The sequence below is a fragment of the Mauremys mutica genome, chromosome 4 (genome assembly GCF_020497125.1).
Source record: "Mauremys mutica isolate MM-2020 ecotype Southern chromosome 4, ASM2049712v1, whole genome shotgun sequence".
Taxonomy (NCBI): domain Eukaryota; kingdom Metazoa; phylum Chordata; order Testudines; family Geoemydidae; genus Mauremys; species Mauremys mutica.
The window spans coordinates 160242152-160256992 of record NC_059075.1 but is presented as its reverse complement, the minus strand read 5'-3'; the positions used below and the strand labels follow the sequence as shown (position 1 = coordinate 160256992).

General features: G+C 45.2%; 1 protein-coding gene and 1 pseudogene across 1 annotated transcript; one reads left to right on the top strand and one right to left on the bottom strand.

Annotated features, from left to right (window-relative positions):
• Window positions 1–1769: 1769 nt before the first annotated feature.
• On the bottom strand, window positions 1770–4244 carry LOC123369207 (annotated as a pseudogene).
• On the top strand, window positions 3865–8602 carry LOC123369906 (olfactory receptor 1019-like). The gene is made up of 2 exons (XM_045015959.1): window positions 3865–3928; window positions 7619–8602. Exon 2 carries the CDS (start codon window positions 7667–7669, stop codon window positions 8600–8602), a length of 936 nt encoding a protein of 311 aa, XP_044871894.1. The 5' UTR covers window positions 3865–3928; window positions 7619–7666.
• The last annotated feature ends 6239 nt before the right edge of the window (window positions 8603–14841 follow it).

Genomic DNA, 14841 nt, shown 5'->3' with positions numbered 1-14841 from the left:
CCTCTCACCTGATTGCCATCGCCATCCTCTATGGAACAGGCTCTTTTATATATTTATGGCCCAGCTCAAACTACTTCATGGAAAAAGACAGGCTCACCTCTGTTTTATACCCTTGTGATCCACATGCTGAACTCCTGGATCTACAGCCTGAGGAACAAGGAGGTGAAAAAAATGGAGTCCTGTGGCACCTTAAAGACTAACAAATTTATCTGGGCATAAGCTGACGAAGTGGGTTCCAGCCCACGAAAGCTTATGCCCAAATAAATGTGTTAGTCTGTAAGCTGCCACAGGACTCTGGTTGTGCTTGCTGAAGCAGACTAACACGGCTATCCCTCTGAACAAAGGTGAAAAAGGTCTTTAGGAGGATGATAGGAAAGAAGGTTTTTCCTCGGTGTAAATGTTAGACGGAGTTTAATAAATAAATGAGGGGGAGATGGAGAAGTGAGTTTTCTGTGTCTTTATCTTTATATGAATAACCAAATATGTTTCTTTCATTTAAAAAAAAAAACGAATGCCCAGATTTTTCCAAAAACCTCTGTATCCAATAGCTAACTTTTCAGCACCCGAACAAGTGAGTAGATTTTCCAAAGGTTTCCGCTCCAATTTAGGGACCTAAATTATTCATTTGGGACCTGCACTATTTATCTCAGTGTTGGGTGCTGACCACTGCTATAATTTGGACTTCTAAACTGCGGTGTCTAACTGAAAGCCCAGCACCTCTGAACATCTGCCTCCAGTTGTAGGTGCTGCTGGACACGTTGTACTATCTGTCCCGAAATGTACACTCAAAGCTTTCTCCTCTTTTGAGGTGTATTGCCAGTTTGGAAAGATTTCCCATTTTACCAGACTAGAGCTCTTACAAATAAAGGTCCCAGTTCTGGAAAGCCCTTAAGTATGTGCTCGTACCCATCTCTATCTAGTGAATCCATTAAGCATATGCTTGACATTGATCACGGATCATTAACCTATCAAAGCACGTTTGGGTGGATTCAACTATAAACATTTCCTCCCATTTGTGGAATCTTTCAGCTCATTGCCCTGCCAACCCATGACTTTACAAGATGCCTAGCAGACCCTTTAGTGCTGTTCCTTTAACCTAACCATCCAGTTCATAGCAGTCTATCTGTCCCCATCTTTTGATGACTTTTATACACAATTCTATGTAACAAGCTGAGTGGGATTCATGTTACCTGGGTCATCTTAGATTTCATACATCTGCCCAACCCCAGCATGTAGCACAATGTGGGGCTGGCTCCATGACTGGGGGCACCAGGCAGTACAGCTAATTGAGACTGTGACCTTGTTGTGCCAAGCACTGTATCAGCAGAGAGAGGGAAATAGATTTCCTGAAGGTCCTACAGCAGGTCAAAGTTAGGAATAAAATCCAGGTCTCCTGGCTCCCAGCCCAGTACCTAATGCACTAGACCACATTACTTCTTTGTATTAATTTAAGCGTTATTTTAGCAGCTCTGCAGCTGGGCAAACACTATTAATTGAATAACTTATATGAGGAATGACATCAACATTTATTGAATAAATTATCCATACAATGTTTCCAAGTTCTCGTTCAGCTCTGCAGAACACTTTGCTTTTGAAGGTACATTTCCTTTGTGAACATCACATGACCTAGCAAAGCAGTACATTGAAGAGTCTCATAGATTGCTAAAAGATGTTTTTGGAAAGGAGAAGAGAGTATGAAAGAGCAGGATAAGCCATGTCTCAAAAACTTGTAGAAATATATTATGAGATGTTTATTTTAAAAAAGAGGTTCACAACAACATTAAAGAGAGTATTTTTAGGCGTATCGTTGATCTCAGAGCATCCTTTACCTCCTTGTTCCTCTGGCTGTAGATCAGAGGGTTCAACATGGGGATCACCAGGATAGAGAACACTGAGACAATTTTGTCATGTTTGTGTCAGTCTTCAGATTGGGGAAGGACATAAATGCAAATGGCCGTCCCGTAGAACACGGTGACGGCCATCAGGTGGGAGGTGCAGGTGGAGAAGGTTTTTGCACCTGCCCTCAGTGAAGCGGATCCTCAGGATGGTGGAGAGGATGTAAATGGAGGATAGAAGGATGATTGAAATGGTGGAGATGGTAATAATCCCTGAGAAGGCAAAAAACATCAGCTCTGAATTGTAGGTGCCGGAGGAAGACAGCTTAACAACTGCAGGGATGTCGCAAAATAAATGATTGATGATGTTGGAGCTGCAGTAGGATAATTGAAAGGCACCGCTTGTTTGTACCGAAACTCCAATGACCCCAAGGAGATATGACCCAGCCACCAGCTGGGCACAGATCCTTGGGGACATGATGATGACATAGAGCGGTGGCTTACAGATGGCCACATATTAGCTGTACGCCATCACAGCGAGGAGGTAACACTCTGTCGTCAAAAATGTATTGAAGAAGAACATTTGAGCAGCGCAAGCAGCGTATGCAATGGTTTTCTTCTCTGCTAAAAGGTTCTGCAGTGTCTTGGGGGCAATGGCTGAGGAGTAACAGATGTCAACAAAAGACAAATTACGGAGGAAGAAGTACATGGGTGTGTGGAGTCGAGGAATGATTCTAACTAACATGATTATCCCAAGATTCCCCACAAGGGTGATAATGTAGGTCACGAGAAACACCAAGAAGAGGGAGTCCTGCAGCTCTGGATGATCTGTGAATCCCCAGAGAATGAACTCAGTCACCGTAGTGCAGTTTTCTCCTGCCACGGAATCAATACAGGGAATCTACAGCACATAGTATAAGAGGTAGGTTAAAATGAGAGAAATAGTCATGGATTGAAGAAGTCTTTGCACAGGAATCCCCTCTGAATGGCAGAGCATCCCTGCTATTAAAACCATAAGGAACAGAGGTGGCGATAGCAGGAAGGCAATTCATAATCGGGGACAATTTCTGAGTGCCACCAGGAAATATGACAATCTGGCAATGTCTTTTGTACCAGGGAAAAGACACAGAGGGTCAGGTCCTCAGATTGTGCAAATTCCTCATCTCGGTGGAGCTATGCTGATCCACAGTAACTGAGGATCTGTGCCAGAGTCCGCACTATCCTAAGCGGCGACCAAGGGTGGGGTTATCAAAAGCACTCTGAACAGACCAAACTCTGCTCCCATTGAATTGACTTTAGTGGGAGCAGAATGAGGCCAAAGGATGAGCATTTTTGCCCCATGAATCCCGTATTGAAAAGTCTTTCTAGCACATCTAAGTTGCACATACTGACCAGATATGAAACAAGTACCTTGTGTGACATGTACCAAAGGCAGGTCCCAGGAGGCTGCATCAGGTATATTTACCAAGAGGATTAACATGGGGAATCATATTTGTTACCTAGAAGGATACAACATTTGTTACCTAGAAGGATACAGTATGATGCCCTTTGCATCTACAATGAGGCTTTTGCTGGTGAGGGATCCTTCAGCTTCCTGGCTGAGGAAAATGGGCCAATTTTCTTTGAACCTAAGAACAGGGAATGAAGTGAGCCCAAGTTTCGAAGACAACACGTCCATATGCAGTTATCCCCAGAGTACTTGAAAGACATTTTAATGATCCCATCTGTGCTTAGCCTGATATGCAGAGCTCTGTGGGCCACCCAGGGATTACGTCCGCAAACGCCACTTAAACTAATATATAAACAAACCCAGCGCTCTCCAAATACAGTTCTTTTGGTGGGGTCAACAATGACAGACATCTGCCTGCTGCAGGTGGGTTTCATCACTCTGGTTCTGGTGGAAGTGGTGTAAATATTCTCTTTTGATTTTTTTTTTGCAAGTGGAAATAGTTCTGCTTTGGAAGCAATTCACCTGGAGAAGGGACTGTCTGACGCGTCCATCTATTATTGTTTTCCTTTTGCACAGTAACATAATGATGAGGAAAGTCACACTGATGCCTCAAGTGATCTGGGACACACAAGTGACTGCTTAGGTAAGAGTTGTGTATGAAAAAACGTGCAGTGGAGGTAGATTTTACAAAAAGGCCACATTCTCCATGGCTGTAACATCTCTCTGAAATCAATGCTCATTTGCTCTAGTTGAGGGCCTGGCTTATGAGAGGGGATTGGTAGCTCTGATATACTTAATGATGGGACTTGTCTACTGTTTAAGAGCTGGTTTCTGTAAGTGCTTTACAACCAGCGTACTTGCTTGAGATGTCTTGAGAATTGCGATGCCTCCTGGAAGCCAAGGGTAAGGTCCAAACGGATAAGTCTCTTTTGCTTGAAATTCTCGAGGTACAGCCCCATGGTTCTGAGTTCTTGCTAACCCCAGCCAGACTGCGCTGAGTGTGGACTGAAGGGGACTTGGGTTCAAACCTGACCCGAAACCTGGGCTTGGCGGGCATTGTGGGCATACCCAGGCTGGCTCAAGGTGACAGTCTGTGCTCATTGAGTCTTAGCATCACTCTTCAGCTGTGAGCTTCAGTCCTGGCCATGGCAGCTTCCTCAGCCTGTGTGTGGACTTTAGTTACATTCTGCAGAGGTTTCTTTTGGAATTTTTGCTCTGAGGCAGGGCTGGCTCCAGACACCAGCTCAGCAAGCAGGTGCTTGGAGTGGCCAAGGGGAAGGGGCGGCACGTCTGGCTCTTCGGAGGCAATTCGGTGGCGGGTCCCTCGGTCCCTCTCGGAGGGAAGGACCTGCCACCGAATTGCCGCCAAAGAAGAAAGCAGCGCAGTGGAGCTGCCGCCAAATTACCGCCGATCGCAATCATGGCTTTTTTTTTTATCCCCGCCGCTTGTGGCGGCAAAACCCTGGAGCCGGCCCTGCCCTGAGAGCAAAGCCCCTGGTTTAGGAGCTGATATTTCGAGATGCTTCAAAATGTGTATGCATCAGGGGATTGCCTTTGAAAGTGACATGGTAGAACTGACTCAGGGATGGGATCTGAGATATAAATTTGGGATCATTTTGTTCCGAGGCTCCAGCCATGCAGCCCTTCCTAAAATCAGCTGCATATAATTTTCAGGGTACGAAAATCAACATATATATGTAAATTGGTTTCCAAAGTGATATGCTGCAGGGCAGTTTGGAGTAGAGCTGATGATGCTATTTGGGGGTAATTTGGTTAAGAGATTCCTGAGAAGCCAAGGCAGGGGCTTTCAACCTTTTTCTTTCTGATTCATCCCACCCCCCAACATGCTATAAAAACTCCAGGGCCCAGCTGTGCCACCACAGCTGTATTTTTACATAGAAAAGCCATGGCCGGCATTAGGGGATAAAATTGCCCGAAGCCCTATATCACAGGGGGTCCCGCGAAGCTAAGTTGCTCAGGCTTCGGCTTCAGCCTCGGGTAGCGGGGCTTGGGGCCATGGGCTGCCGTCCTGTATGGTGGGGCTTTGGCTTTCTGCTCTGGGCCCTACCGAGTCTATTGCCAGCCATGCCTGGAGTAAACCCTGAAACCTGCCTCGGACTCCTTGTTGAGAACTACTGAGGTAGGGAACAAAACTAGGGCTCTAACTGCTAGAAACCATATCACATTGGATTGTCCTGGGATCAGCTCCTTTGTGAGTGACAACACTAAGCAGTGTACTCCCTGGGCAATTTAAGGGCACAGGTGCTGTCCCTGGAACCAAAGGACTGTGTGCCCCAACCCTTTACTCCAGTATTTTGTATGCTGTCCACCTTAGTGCTCTCAAGGTGCCTTTCTACTCGATGTTTGGGACCACAAGGAAGCAACTTTGGAAGCATGAGTGGGAACGGTCACTTTAGAGGATGTCCAGCCCTCCACAGACATCCCCCCCCCACCTACAATGCCATAGAGCTTTCTGCCGACGCGTTGGTGGGTGAGAGTTTGGTGGGCAGTGCTGGGTCAGAGATATGATGGTGATGGAGAGCCTTGATGATGTGGGAGGGAATAGTTGCCACACAGAAAATGACACCAGAGAGGTGAGTGTAAGAGTCCCAGCCAGGATAAATCACCTCTCTGTTGGGATAGGCTCACTGAACGCCTGCCTGGCGGCACTCGATATGATGAACAGGATCTGTGCCAGCCACAAGGAACAAATTCACTCAACGCACAGCACCGGCACACGGGACGGGGTGGGGAGCTGAGAACTGTGCATGGTACAGTACATAGCTCTGGGACTGTAGCCAGGAGCTGAGCATGCATCAATGAGAGCAGACTAAGGAACCATGAATGGGCATGCTCGATGAGTGGCACATGCACACAGTGCTGGGATACGGACTGGGATCCGGGGGTGGGAATGTGATCTGCATGGCACAAGTTCAACGAGGGCTGAGCTGCAATGCTACAGGCACATTCGGGGCACGTTCAGTGTGCGGCATAGTGTACAGACCAGGTGCAGTCAGTGCATGGCACAGAACACAGCTCTGGGATCATAGCTGGGAGCAGGAAAGATGCATGGTTGGTGAATGCACCTGGCACACACTGGTATCAGCACAGGGAGACCAGCACAGGGATCTGGGAATAAGTATGTTTGGTGCCCTGTGCAGGCAGACAACTCTGCCACTGGGATGGGGAGCTGCAAATGGGCTCTGGAGTAGGAAATTTATGTGTCCATGTGTCATATCCTTTCTCACACTGAGTAGAAGCTTGTTATGCAAAGATTCCCATTGGTCAATGGTAGAGTTCATTGATGTGGGTTATGGTCTCAGATTCTGGGTTTTCTATAACCTGTCTTGGAAGCTTATTCCAATACTTACCCATCCTTAGAGTTAGAGAGTTTTCCCCTCAAAACTAACCTAACCTAGAATGGTGGTCGAAGCATGAAGGGGCATACGAATGATTAGCATATATGGATGTAAATACCTACAGTGCCATGCAAATGCCTGTTCTCACTTTCAGGTGACATTGTAAATAAGAAGTGGGCAGCATTATCGCCTGTAAATATAAACAAACTTGTTTGTCTTAGTGATTGGCTGAACAAGAAGTAGGACTGAATGGACTTGTAGGCTCTGAAGTTTTACATTGTTTTGTTTTTGAGTGCAGTTATGTAAAAACAATTTTACATTTGTAAGTTGGACTTTCACAATTAAGAGATTGCAGTACAGTACTTGTATGAGGTGAATTGAAAAATACTATTTTATCCTTTTTACAGTGCAAATATTTGTAATAAAATAATAACATGAAGTGAGTACTATACACGTTGTTCTGTATTGTAACTGAAATCAATATATTGTTGAAAACATCCAAAAATATTTAAATAAATGCTTTTCTATTGTTGTCAAATCTGCAATTAATTGCAATTATTTTTTATCTCACAATTATTTTTTTAATTGTTTGACAGACGTACTAGTTTGCTTACGAAAATGTTACGTGCAACTGTGTCAAAAGCCTTACTAAAATCCATATCATATCTACTGCTTCACCTTCTACGCTGGTTACACTGTCAAAGAAGGGCATTAGGTTGAGTTGGCATGATTTCTTCTTGACAAAGCTGTGTTGGCTGTTACTTATTGTTGGCAATGGGGGTCGAACTACGGCTCTGACTTTAACAGTATGAGCTTCTACTGCCAGAACTAAAAGACCCAACTGTGTAGCCTGAAGCCAGTAGCAGACTCTTAAATCTTGATACGGTCTAGTCACTAGTGACACAGAGAAGCATAGGGTATATTTGATAGTTATATCTTCACTGACTACAGGCCTTATTTGTCTCCTCTTTCAGTGTACACCTCACTTTTCTCACCTTCCGAGGACAGTGCATCTGGGATAAATGGGAGAGAGAAATCGCACTCTGGTGACTGAGTTCATCTTGTTGGGATTCACAGACAACTTGAAGCTGCAGGTCACCCTCTTTGTAGTGTTTCTGTTGATCTACTTGCTGATCCTAATGGGGAACCTCACCTTGGTCACTGTAATCAGGATTGACTCCCGACTTCACACCCCCATGTACTTTTTCATCAGCAACCTGGCCCTCTTAGATGTCGGCTATGCCACCATCATAATTCCCAGCACGCTGATGACCTTTGCAGCAAGGAGAAAGGTCATTTCATTCACTGGATGCACTGTGCAGTTCTTCTTCTTCTCCATCGCCATCTCTTGCGAATGCTGGCTATTGAGTGTGATGGCGTACGACCGCTTCACGGCCATCTGCAGCCCATTGCTCTACACCGTCGTCATGTCCAAGAGGTTCTGCGTGCTGTTGGTGCTGGGGTCGTACTTCATGAGCTGTCTGAATTCAATGGTGCAAACTGCATTTATATTCCGTTTGTCCTTCTGTGAGGCCTATATCGATCATTTCTTCTGCGATGTGCCCCCTCTTGTGAAGCTGTCCTGCTCTGACACCCGCATCACAGACATTGTTCATTTCACCTGTGCGACGATGCTGGTATCAACTACCATCCTGATTATCCTCATCTCCTATATATACATCGTGGTCACTATCCTAAGGATCAACTCTGCTAAGGACCAACGCAAAGCCTTCTCCACCTGCGCCTCCCACCTGACGGCTGTCACCATCTTCTACGGAACGGGCTCTTTCATGTATTTACGGCCCAGCTCAAAGTCTTCCATGGATCAGGACAAAATCATCTCTGTGTTTTATACCCTGGTGATCCCCATGCTGAACCCCCTGATCTACAGTCTGAGGAATAAAGAGGTCAAAGAGGCCTTTAGGCCGATAAGAGAGAGGAAGGTTTTTTCTCTGTAAATGCAAATACTGGGGATGGCTTTAATTCAATAGAGGGAAGGAAAGGCAGGGAGTGATTTCTCTGTATTGTTAGCTTGATTGCTGTGAATAACCCAATGTGTGCACCTTCCATGTAAAGGAATAAAGGAAGGTAGATTTTCCCAGGGCCGCTGACCAGAGGGGGGTGGGACGGGCAAGGGAGGCAGACCATGGGCTCTGGTGACTTGAAAGGGCCCAGGGCTCCCAGGGCCACTGCTGCTGCCAAGGTAATACCGGCAGGAAGCTCCCTGCCACTTTTAAGTCACAGTAGCGGTGCAGTGCAGTGTGTCAGCAGCAGGGAGAAGCCCCGGGCTGCTCAGGGCTCCCTGCCACTTTTAAATCACAGTGATTTAATCACTGGCCAGGCCAGCAGCAGAGTGGGGCACCCAGAGCTGCCAGTGGGTGTGGTGTGGGTGCAAAAGGGGCAGCGGTAATCACCGCTGGAGCCCCAGGCAGCATGGGCCAGGCAGCGCTCAAGGCATCTCGGGGGGCGGGGAGGGCTAGCCCCCAGCCCCGCCCCTTCTGCCCGAGGCCCTACCCCTTCCAGGGGCCTGGAGCCTCCCCCACACACAGTTTCCCCAGGGGCCCAGCAATTCTGTCAGCAGCCCTGGATTTTCCAAAGAACTTGGCACCCAACAACCACCAGAAGGGCACCCAAGGGAGTAGGCAGATGGTCACAGCAGCTCAGCTCACAGTCAGGCACCAGTTTGTGCTAAGGCCGCATTGCCATCCCCAGGTGCTCAAAACCCGTAAGTCAAATCCTCAAATTGAGAGTGGTTGAAAAAAACATTTTTTTTTAAAAATCCCTCTACATCTTGAACCTTTGAGTCCTTTCAAACACTTAATATTGGGATGAACTCTCGTCATGTGTACCGGATTTTCCTTCCAGGATGTTAGTTAGAGAAAAGGACTTGTCCCACTGAGCCAAGCTGAAGCATTTTAAACCCACTTTTATAATGCCAGGCCATTCTGTGCCACCTTCTACCTACTCGGCAATAACCCTTTTTGTATCACGGACGTCCACATGTAATTTATACTTCATGGTTGCTTGGTTGCCTAAAAGATTGACAGTGGTTTGTTTCACTAAAGTTTCTAAGGGAAACCTTCCAATCAAGCCTCATAATACGAAGTAAATTACTTCAACAGAGTTATATCAGCTGAGAATTTGGCCTAGTATACACATCTAGAGCGGATATTTGTTTAGGTGGTTGATTTCTTCTTAGAGGAGACAGACTGCTTTGTAGACAGCTGTCAGTTCTTCCTGGATTATTGGGTTCTCACTCCACTTTGGCTGGACTGGGCTTGAAGTTAGTCAAGGTTTTGTTAAATAGCCCTTCCTTATCATTTCATCTGTGATGTGCCCCCCCAGCCTGAAGCTGACCTCCTCTGGCACTCGCATCGCAGACATGGTTCATTTCACCTGTGCCGCTGTGGTTGTAACATCTCCTCTCCTGATCATTCTCGTCTCTTACATGTACATTGTGAAAGCAGCAAAGAATCCTGTGGCACCTTATAGACTAACAGACGTTTTGCAGCATGAGCTTTCATGGGTGAATACCCACTTCTTCGGATGCAAGTAGTGGAAATTTCCTGGGGCAGGTATATATAAGCAAGCAAGAAACAAGCTAGAGATAACGAGGTTAGATCAATCAGGGAGGATGAGGCCCAGTTCTAGCAGTTGAAGTGTGAAAACCAAGGGAGGAGAAACTGGTTCTGTAATTGGCAAGCCATTCACAGTCTTTGTTTAGTCCTGAGCTGATGGTGTCAAATTTGCAGATGAACTGGAGCTCAGCAGTTTCTGGTCCTAAAGTTTTTTTGCTGCAGGATGGCCACCTTAAGATCTGCTATTGTGTGGCCAGGGAGGTTGAAGTGTTCTCCTACAGGTTTTTGTATATTGCCATTCCTAATGTCTGATTTGTGTCCATTTATCCTTTTCCTTAGAGACTGTCCAGTTTGGCCGATGTACATAGCAGAGGGGCATTGCTGGCATATGATGGCATATATTACATTGGTGGATGTGCAGGTGAATGAACCGGTGATGGTGTGGCTGATCTGGTTAGGTCCTGTGATGGTGTTGCTGGTGTAGATATGTGGGCAGAGTTGGCATAAAGGTTTGTTGCATGGATTGGTTCCTGAGCTAGAGTTACTATGGTGCGGTATGCAGTTGCTGGTGAGAATATGCTTCAGGTTGGCAGGTTGTCTGTGGGCGAGGACTGGCCTGCCACCCAAGGCCTGTGAAAGTGTGGGATCATTGTCCAGGATGGGTTGTAGATCCCTGATGATGCGTTGTAGGGGTTTTAGCTGGGGACTGTATGTGATGGCCAGTGGAGTCCTGTTGGTTTCTTTCTTGGGTTTGTCTTCCAGTAGGAGGCTGCTGGGTACACGTCTGGCTCTGTTGATCTGTTTCCTTATTTCCTCGTGTGGGTAGTCTTGAGAATGCTTGGTGTACATTGTGGTCGCTCTTCTAAAGATCAAGCCCATGAAGGGCAAGAGCAAAGCCTTCTCCACCTGCGCCTCTCACCTGATGGCCATCACCATCCTCTATGGAACAGGCTCTTTTATATATTTATGGCCCAGCTCAAAGTACTTCATGGAAAAAGACAGGGTCACCTCTGTTTTATACCCTTGTGATCCACATGCTGAACTCCTGGATCTACAGCCTGAGGAAAAAGGAGGTGAAAAAAAAATGGAGTCCTGTGGCACCTTAAAGACTAACAAATTTATCTGGGCATAAGTTGACGAAGTGGGTTCCAGCCCACGAAAGCTTATACGCAAATAAATGTCTTAGTCTGTAAGGTGCCACAGGACTCCGGTTGTGTTTGCTGAAGCAGACTAACACGGCTACCCCTCTGAACAGAGGTGAAAAAGGTCTTTAGGAGGATGATAGGAAAGAAGGTTTTTTCTCGGTGTAAATGTTAGACATGGAGTTTAATCAATAAATGAGGGGGAGATGGAGAAGTGAGTTTTCTGTGTCATTATCTTTATATGAATAACCAAATATGTTTCTTTCATTTAAAAAAAAAACTAATGCCCAGATTTTTCCAAAAAGCTCTGTATCCAATAGCTAACTTTTCAGCACCCGAACAAGTGAGTAGATTTTCCAAAGGTTTCCGCTCCAATTTAGGGACCTAAATTATTCATTTGGGACCTGCACTATTTATCTCAGTGTTGGGTGCTGACCACTGCTATAATTTGGACTTCTTAACTGCGGTGTCTAACTGAAAGCCCAGCACCTCTGAACATCTGCCTCCAGTTGTAGGTGCTGCTGGACATGTTGTACTGTCTGTCCCGAAATGTACGCTCAAAGCTTTATCCTCTTTTGAGGTGTATTGCCAGTTTGGAAAGATTTCCCATTTTACCAGACTAGAGCTCTTACAAATAAATGTCCCAGTTCTGGAAAGCCCTTAAGTATGTGCTCGTACCCATCTCTATCTAGTGAATCCATTAAACGTATGCTTGACATTGAACACGTGATTAAACCCCATTGAATTCTGGGGGATTTAAGCACACTCTTAAATGATTTCCAGAATAGAAATATTTGCCTAAAATGGGAGCAGAATCTTTAAACAACAAAAAACAACAACAACAAAAAACAAAACAAAAAAAACACAGCCAACCATTTGAAGGATCTAATCCTAAGACTTAAAGAAAGAATCACAAAAACAGTGGACTTAGATCAAACCTGATCAGTAATTACCCTAGCGGAATCCATGTCACATGGCAAATGACCATTTCCAAGAGACGTGTTGACTGGAAGAAGGCCAGGACCCATTGTGTGTCCAGCCAGGTCAGAGGCACAATAGACAAACCCATCTCACAAAGTTCTTAAATCACTAAATGCGGCAGGAATAGTTATCAGAGAAGAAATGGGGGATTTTGTCAACGTTTGTGCAGCTGGCTCTTATAACACAAAAATATAGATATAGGAAAACCTGTCCAACAAACAGAATCATGAACCAGCAATGCAAATTGCCTTTTGCTGACTAATAGAAAATAGATGCATTCAACTCATGCAGGCAAAACATATTAATGAAATCATGGATTTTTTTTGTTGTTGCAGCTATAAGTTCAATTAAAAAGGAGATGTGATGTAACCACAATAAGAAAGTAGTGAATAGGTATAGTGCATTGTATTTAGAAAGTTTTCTATTCATGCTGAAACTGTACTGCTGTTAGGTGATGTAATCTTTGCATGACCCTTGCTCTGTATATAGCAGGGGAATTCAACATGGCTAAAGAAACACATTCAACCTGAGAGCCTTTAGGTATTCTCCTATGCTTGGCTCCTGCAACTATCTATCTATCTATCTAAACGTTTTATAGTGTTAGCCAATATCACATACAATATTATATATAATAGTAGGTATGTTTATACAAGTATGAATTGTATTCATATTAAGATCTTCCAAAATTATTTTTTACTTATGTTATGCTATTTAGCCAAGGGGAGATGTGAACTATTGTAATCTCAGAGAACAAGGACAAGAGAAATAATTTTGCTAATGCCTCACTAATGTGTGCTTTATAACAAGTTTTTACTGGTAGAGGATACTTCTAAGGTTTTGCCAACTTCTCAGATATAGTGGTCAAAGCATAGATAATAAACTAGTTATACACGTTGTCCTGTTAACTTTCCAGTCTGTGCAAGCTTAGCAAAAACATTCAAAAATATGTCAAAGGTAAGAGATAAAAACCCCTCAACTCTAGGATAGATAGAAACAGAGTGAAGCTGAGATTTTAAGGCAGTCTGACCTCTGCACTGTTACCATGTGGATAGGTTGGTAATATATGTAGTCTTCCTTTCTCTGTTATGCAGCATTTATCTGTTACTAATAATCTTTTATTCCTAAAAGTTGATTAAGGCGACCCATTTGGCATTATTGAATTCAGTCGAAACTGTAACACGTAGTAATGATTTAGGACTGGACCCAGTGTGCTTTAAAAGCCAAGTGCACAACTCCCACTGATTTCACTGATGCAAATCAAGCCCTTAAAGGGGGTGGGGAGAGGGAATTCTCTGAGCTTGTCCATTTTCCAAATGATTTTTATTTACCCATCTTGCACAAATATCTGAAGAGCAAAATTCAGCTTGGGCCAGTAAATGCAGCAAAATGAAATTTCCTCTCTGGGTAACATGACATGAATGTCCCATTTTTGGATGGTATCTGTGCCATTAATAGTTGCTCTGTTTATAGGTTGGAAACGATTCAAAGTGATGCTTTAAAATGTCACGTGATGGGAAGATGGATCAACTTAACTGCTGATCTGTCCCTTAGGTGAGATCCATTTTGATAGTGATAGCTGTGGTTTCCATGTATTTGTCTGGCACATTTCATCCACTGAAGGATCTCCGAGGATGCCGCAGGCGTCATATGTGCATTATTTCCCCCACTGCTTTATCACAGTTGCCGCTGTGGTGAGGACGATCTGGGCTAATGCAATGTAGCCAACATGGGACACATCAAGAGTTAATGGTCCAGCTGCCTCTTTGAACCTCTTTGGCCAAATCCCTGGAGGACTGGTGCAAAGCCTCCCCCACCTGCATCTTCCACCTAGTGGCCATCACACGGTTCTTTGGAACTGGCTCCTCCGTGTAGTCACAATATTTTGTGACTTCCTCATGTGTGGGCTCCTGCCTTCACCTGTCCTGGGATGGAATCCCCAGACTCTCCCACTCTTAGGTTATCGCCTCCTGTGTATCTACAGGGGCTTCTCATCTGGGCGTGGGGCCTGCCAGTCTTCCCTTCGGGAGCTGTGATGAGTCATTAACACAGTGACCAGCTTGCTTAAAAAAAGCACATATCTGTATTTCATCTCAACAGCAAAAACACAGCGCAGCATGGGAGCAAAAGGATTTTCAGACAGTAAATCAGTCTATGTGCACGAGTGTCCCACCTAAGGCTTAAGAACCCCCGGGGAGATTAGCAAGACCCTTCTGCCAGGCCCATGGCTATGTCAGCCCAGAGTCTCACAAACAGCACCTGACAACTGCCCCCGCCCTCTCTAGAGATTTCCTTTTTAACCATTTCATATCCTTTCACTCTATTCCCACCTGTATAGGGGCTGAACTGCACTGAAAACTAACGTCAGTGTAGTTATGTCCCTGGGGACCGGTTCCCCAGGCTGCCTTCCCGGTGTCCTGGTGGGGGTGGGCTGAGGGGGGTGACTGCCTGAATACCCAGGATCTGAGATCTCCCTGAGTTCCAGGGAAGTACTCCATA

What these genes read in the sequence shown, in the direction of transcription:
- LOC123369906 (XM_045015959.1), top strand. Translation starts at nt 7,667, where the DNA reads ATGGGAGAGAGAAATCGCACTCTGGTGACTGAGTTCATCTTGTTGGGA.